At 40.0% G+C, this 6,076-nt stretch overlaps 1 protein-coding gene across 1 annotated transcript; it reads left to right on the plus strand.

Annotated features, from left to right (window-relative positions):
* Positions 1 to 510: 510 nt before the first annotated feature.
* Positions 511 to 6,017, plus strand: ap3m1 (adaptor related protein complex 3 subunit mu 1). The gene is made up of 9 exons (XM_067609965.1): positions 511 to 954; positions 1,329 to 1,606; positions 3,004 to 3,175; positions 3,304 to 3,441; positions 3,576 to 3,661; positions 3,792 to 3,925; positions 4,263 to 4,470; positions 4,608 to 4,752; positions 4,930 to 6,017. The coding sequence occupies exons 2-9, from the start codon at positions 1,334 to 1,336 to the stop codon at positions 5,028 to 5,030; spliced, it is 1,257 nt and encodes a 418-aa protein (XP_067466066.1). The 5' UTR covers positions 511 to 954; positions 1,329 to 1,333; the 3' UTR covers positions 5,031 to 6,017.
* The last annotated feature ends 59 nt before the right edge of the window (positions 6,018 to 6,076 follow it).

The raw sequence follows: 6,076 nt of genomic DNA on the forward strand, positions 1-6,076 counted from the left end.
CATTCCTCCTGTTCATGCTGACCATTAGAAGATTCCTTCATAATGCACTTACAATGCAAGTGGACCAAAATCCAGTCTTTCTGTGGAAAAATGTATTTGAAAGTTTATCTGAATCTAATATGAAGCTTGAGTCATATCAAGCAGATATCTTTCAACAGTCTTTTTAGTGCCAAAGTCCCTCTTTTTATCACTGTATCTCGACTAGAGGGAATTTTATGCTTAAAAGACCATAAATGGGGCAGATATCCACTTGGTATGAGTAACTCAGACCGTTGAAGCCTCATAAAAGCTTCAGATAAACTTTTAAATGCACAAAATCGCTGCGTGGACACACTGAAGATTCCCCATCACTTACATTGAAATAGCATTTGAAGGGGATCTTTTAATAGCCAGTATGAACAGGAAGAATGATTACAGTGAGGAAAACCTCTTTCAGTGTTCATATGGGTACCTGACTGTTGTTTTGAGACAGACTTGTACCAGGTCAGAACCATATCTTTGATGGATCTCAAGTTGGGATTCTTAGTGAATGTTTCAATAAGTGAAACCTGACACAGGGATTTAAGTATGTGGTTTACAAGGAAGTGAAAATTTTTGGCATTTTGAGAGGAGATGCAGCAGAAAAACCTGTAAGACGAGACTCAGGGCAACAAAAGCTCTAATCTCAAAGCTGCCCGTAGATGCTGCCTGACAAAAAATCCCGAAACTTTGCTCCGAAAGCAAATATCAAGTTGACATCAGAGTTGCTTGGCATTTAAACCATCGAGAAAATATTTCGATACTTCACGAATAGTATTTGAGTCTCATTGTTTCGATTTATCGATTTGCTCTCGTGACTTCGGTGTGTTTACGTGTGCACGTAACGTTAACTGCTGCCGTCTGCTCAACGACTCGGTCACTTCTGCCATATTGGCATCAAGTCATATTCTTGGCACAATCAAGTGGAGTAAGCAGGTAAAACTTTTAACTTAACTTGTACATCACCTTCAAGCCAGCGTTGTTATGTCACTGTTAGGTCTATTGTTCTATCATTTATTGCATTTGTTTTAACAGCAGATAGAAAAATGTCTGAATCTGTAAACATTTAACTTACCTGAGGTTGAAGTTAGTTTGACAGACTGATAGTGGAAAAATGTTGACATCAAGTGACACTATATTACATTCACACTGCATTGTTTTAATTTATGCACTAACAAATGATTCCTGAATTAATCTGTCTGTGTCTGTGTCTCTCTGTCTCCCTCTCTGTCTGACTGTCTGTGTTTGTCTGTGCACTCCTAACAACAACAACAACAACAACAACAATAACAATCTTCTCATTGTTGCAGCTGAGATGATCCACAGTCTGTTCCTGGTTAATCACTCGGGAGACATCTTCCTGGAGAAACACTGGAAAAGTGTCATCAGCCGGAGTGTGTGTGATTACTTTTTCGAGGCGAAGGAGAAGGCCGTGGAGCCGGAGAATGTGCCCCCAGTCCTGCAGACCCCACACCACTACCTCATCAGCATATACAGGGGCAAGCTGTTCTTCCTCTCTGTCATCCAGACCGAAGTCCCTCCACTGTTTGTCATTGAGTTCCTGCACAGAGTGGCAGACACTTTTCAGGTGTGACAAAGCTCCGTGTTCATCTCGATAAAGAATATATAATGCAAAGTGCTCACTGTCCTGAATAACCTCATCAGATTGTGTATTTGCTTAAGTATTTCCATTTGATGCTACTTTATACTTCCACTCCACCACATTTCAGAGGGAAATATTGTACTTCCTGCTCCACTACATTTATTTTCAGATGAAGATTTGACACAATGGATAATATAACAAGCTTTTATAAAAAAAACACATTGTTGAAGATGAAACCAGTGGTTTCCAATCTTTTTGGTTTTTGACATCTTACAAAAAGCAGTGTGTAGTAGGGGTCACATTTCAGATGTCTATGAGTTGTTAACCACTCCACCAAATAGTGATTTTTCCCTGTGAACTTCTCACATGGCTTCATTTCAGTAAATCTTTAAATGATCCAATATTTCACCAAAAATCAAAGATTAGAGAAAAAGTCCAAAAACTGAAAACAGATGTGTTTTTTAAGAACTTTGCCTTTTCTTCTTTCCTCTCCCAGTCAGTGTCTCCCAGTGTTAAACAAGGCAGATCCAGTGGTGAACACATCTGTGTGTCCTCAATGTGCCCAAAGTGCACCGAGGGTGCCAAGTAGCTGCAGTGGCTGTTTTTATAGAGCTGTATTCTTGCATAAATGCATTATACAAAGGAAATGGAGGAGCTACTCACAGCCACAAAGTGTTAAAACAAATTGTATAGGCGTATGTATTAGGCGATCAATAGAAAATTAATCACCAACTATTTGATAGTGGCTAAAATTCTCCAGTTCCAGCTTCTTAAAAGTGAATATTTTCAGGTTTCTTTAATCCTCTATGATTGTAAACTGAATATCTTTGGATTGTGGACTGTTGGTCAGGACTAAAAAAGTTTAGGTTGAGACATTTTTGGTTGCATCTTGGGGTTTGGGAAACATCAATTGACATTTTTCACCATTTTCTGACATTCTGTAGACCAGCAATCAATCAATTAATAGAGAAAATAATCAAGAGATTAATCAATAATTAAAATTGTCGTTAGTTGCAGCCCTAAAATTGCAGATGGTCTCACTGTGTGACGTTTATGCATCAGTCCAAAGTTGTAGTTTGACTGACATCTGTGGTCACATTTATTGCATTATTTCCTGTTAGAGCAAAACAGTACATTGTACAAGTGCATTGATTTGTTGTTTACTTACAGCAGAAACAATATACCATGAAAATGAGTATATCATACTGTATACATTAAGTATGTTGAATGGAATTGGGAGTTTGGGTCTTACTGGAAATATTTCTTCCTGATTGTATTCCAAATCCCAAAGATAAATCATGCACTGACAAATCCACTCAGACTTTCTACAACATTTTGCATGTGTCAGTCGTTTGGAGTTAAACTGATCTTGTTGTTAACAGGACTACTTTGGAGAATGCTCAGAAGGCGTAATCAAAGACAACGTGGTGATCGTGTATGAGCTGTTGGAAGAGATGCTGGACAACGGCTTTCCGCTGGCAACCGAGTCCAACGTCCTCAAAGAGATGATCAGGCCTCCCACCATCCTGCGATCAGTCGTCAATACACTCACAGGTAAACAGAATAAACTCTGACCTGAACCACCCTTCATCTACTTGTCTCTAAACCCAGTTTTAAATCCTATTACTTATGTTTATGTGTACATTTTACGCTTAAAACTTTTTTTTTTTTGAGTTTTCCAGGAAGTAGTAATGTCGGAGACACGCTGCCAACTGGTCAATTGTCCAATATCCCCTGGAGGCGGGCTGGTGTTAAATACACCAATAATGAGGCATATTTTGATGTAATAGAGGAAATTGATGCCATTCTGGACAAATCAGGTACAAACTTGCTTGATCACCATAGTTGAAGAGTTTATCAATGGCAGTAAGACAAAAATTGATCTACAGTGAAGGTTTCTGGATAGGAAGGTTATATCATTTTCTCATCTACTTTGTCTTTCATTCATGTTCAGGTACGACCGTATTTGCAGAGATCCAGGGTGTAATTGAAGCCTGCGTGAGGCTCACTGGGATGCCTGACCTCACTCTGTCCTTTATGGTGGGTCCCGCTCCTCTTCACAGTTTACCTGTTTTTTATGTGTGTGTGTGTGTGGTTTTTATGTGTATGTGTGATGGTGTGTGTGTGTGTGTGTGTGTCCGCTCACGGTGTCGTCGTTTTTTGATGACAGAATCCTCGTCTTCTCGATGATGTGAGTTTTCACCCGTGTGTGCGGTTTAAGCGCTGGGAGTCAGAGCGAGTCCTCTCTTTCATCCCGCCAGACGGAAACTTCACGCTCATGAGCTATCACGTCAGCTCTCAAAAGTAAGAACAGGCAGCACTCTGTCTTGTTTATAATTAAATTGAAAAAATGTTGTCTGTTAATCACATCCAGACTTGTGCTTCTTGTGACAACGAGCAGGAATTTGGTTACCTTAACATTTTTAAATGAACCCTTATCAGTTTATGTATAATCTTGAGGGGTAATCAAGATCTTCTAGCAACAATAAAACCTTTGTCCTGTTGTTTTCTTGGGGTTTCAGTTCAGAGGAGTGGATTCAAATTCTGGTTTCATTTCCTCAATAAGGATTTCACAATCTTCACTTCATAAACACGAGCTGCAAAGCCCGCTGTTAACTGTCAATGCTGTTTCCTCCCTCAGTGTCGTGGCCATGCCGGTTTACGTGAAGCAGAACATCAGTTTCTTTGAGACGGGATCTTGCGGTCGCCTGGACATCACGATCGGACCCAAGCAGACCATGGGGAAGACGGTGGAGGGCTTGATGGTCACCATCCACATGCCTAAAGCTGTGCTCAGCGCCAACCTCACAGCCACACAGGGAAACTACACCTACGACCTTGCTACCAAGGTAACCGCTCACAGGATAGTCCAAAGTATGACCTAAGCAGCTGTATAGTGAAGCAACTGATGGTTTTAAAGAGACAATAGGATTCTGTTTTATTGTTTTATTGTTTTTTTTAATTATGCCTGTCCGTGCTTTGGTAGGTTTTGGTTTGGGATATCGGGAAACTGAACCCTCAGAAGCTTCCTAACCTGCGAGGTAGTCTGAGTATGCAGTCAGGAGCCCCCAAACCTGAAGATAACCCCTCACTCAACATTGACCTGAAGATACAGCAGCTGGCCATATCAGGTAACCCTCACCGCATGACCTCTGTAATCTTTTAAATGAGCCTTGGTACCCAGCTCAAAGTCCAGGTACTTAACTAGTGTTCTCTGTTTGCCTCACTGTCCAACTTTAATGATCCAAGCAGCAATAACAGTGATTTCTGTGATAATGTTTGGATTGAAACTGTCCCCTCTGTTACAGGTCTTAAAGTGAGTCGTCTTGACATGTACGGAGAGAAGTACAAACCATTTAAAGGGGTCAAATATTTGACTAAAGCAGGGAAATTCCAAGTGCGGACCTGAAGTGTGTCCGTCAGAGGCCAAAGGTCAACAATCCAATGTGCCAAATACGGGGCACAGTCAGCTCTCCAAGAAGTCTTACATATCCTGCAGCTCGTTGTTATTAATGAACCATTTTGCATTCTAACAGTTATTTATTATGTGTTTGGCATTACATATAAATGAGTGGATGTTATTTGTGGCCTGTAAAGGGAAGCCTTAACAATTAATGTGATCTTATTAGTTTCCAGTTTAAATGTGTTGCATTCCTCTTTCTTTTTGGACTATTTCATAACATTTTTTTTCTTTTTTGTTTTTGTCTAACACCTTCTGAGTGTTGCCTAAGGGGAATATTTGGGTTTGAAAAGGGACACTCGCAGCTCACAGCCTACACACTCACAAGCTCCCCATTACAACACCTTGCTCCTCACTAAACCACCACACCTGGGAAAACTTACTTGCATGTTGCCTGTGAGTAAGCAGCCAAGCCTTTAAAAAAAAAAAAAAAAACTTTTTGCATATTATGATATAAGGTAGCCAGTTTTTTACTTATATATTTGTTTATTTTTGAAAAATCTAACGTATCTTGAATAGCTGCAGTGTGTCTTGAGACACTGCGCAGGTATTTTTGCACACATTCACTCTATAATGTGGCCTTGTAAAGTTAAAGTGCTTTGTAAAGCACACTACAGCACAATCTGTGTCTTTTGGTGGATGAAAATATGTTATATCTATGGTACCTAGTTTGCCCCAAGTGATATCTGCACACCAAGCTGACTGTTCCTGCTGAAGGATCAGGACTTGTCATCAGTGTACAATTGGCTGTGGGGCCAAATACAAGCACTCACTTAGAAATCTGCAAGATCCTCACATAATCTTGAATGCAACTTCTTTACTCAGCACAGCAATTGCACAATCAATTATCCACGTGGAAGATACTACTTAAAGCTCTTGTATGAAGTTGAATCTGTATTTCTGTGTATGAGATGTCTTATAAAAGCTTTAAAATGACTTGTTTGTGTGTGTTTTATTTAGCCAAGCTAGCATTGTGGCTGTATAACTGGTAGTGT

The sequence above is a fragment of the Thunnus thynnus genome, chromosome 14 (assembly GCF_963924715.1).
Source record: "Thunnus thynnus chromosome 14, fThuThy2.1, whole genome shotgun sequence".
In the NCBI taxonomy this organism is placed as follows: domain Eukaryota; kingdom Metazoa; phylum Chordata; class Actinopteri; order Scombriformes; family Scombridae; genus Thunnus; species Thunnus thynnus.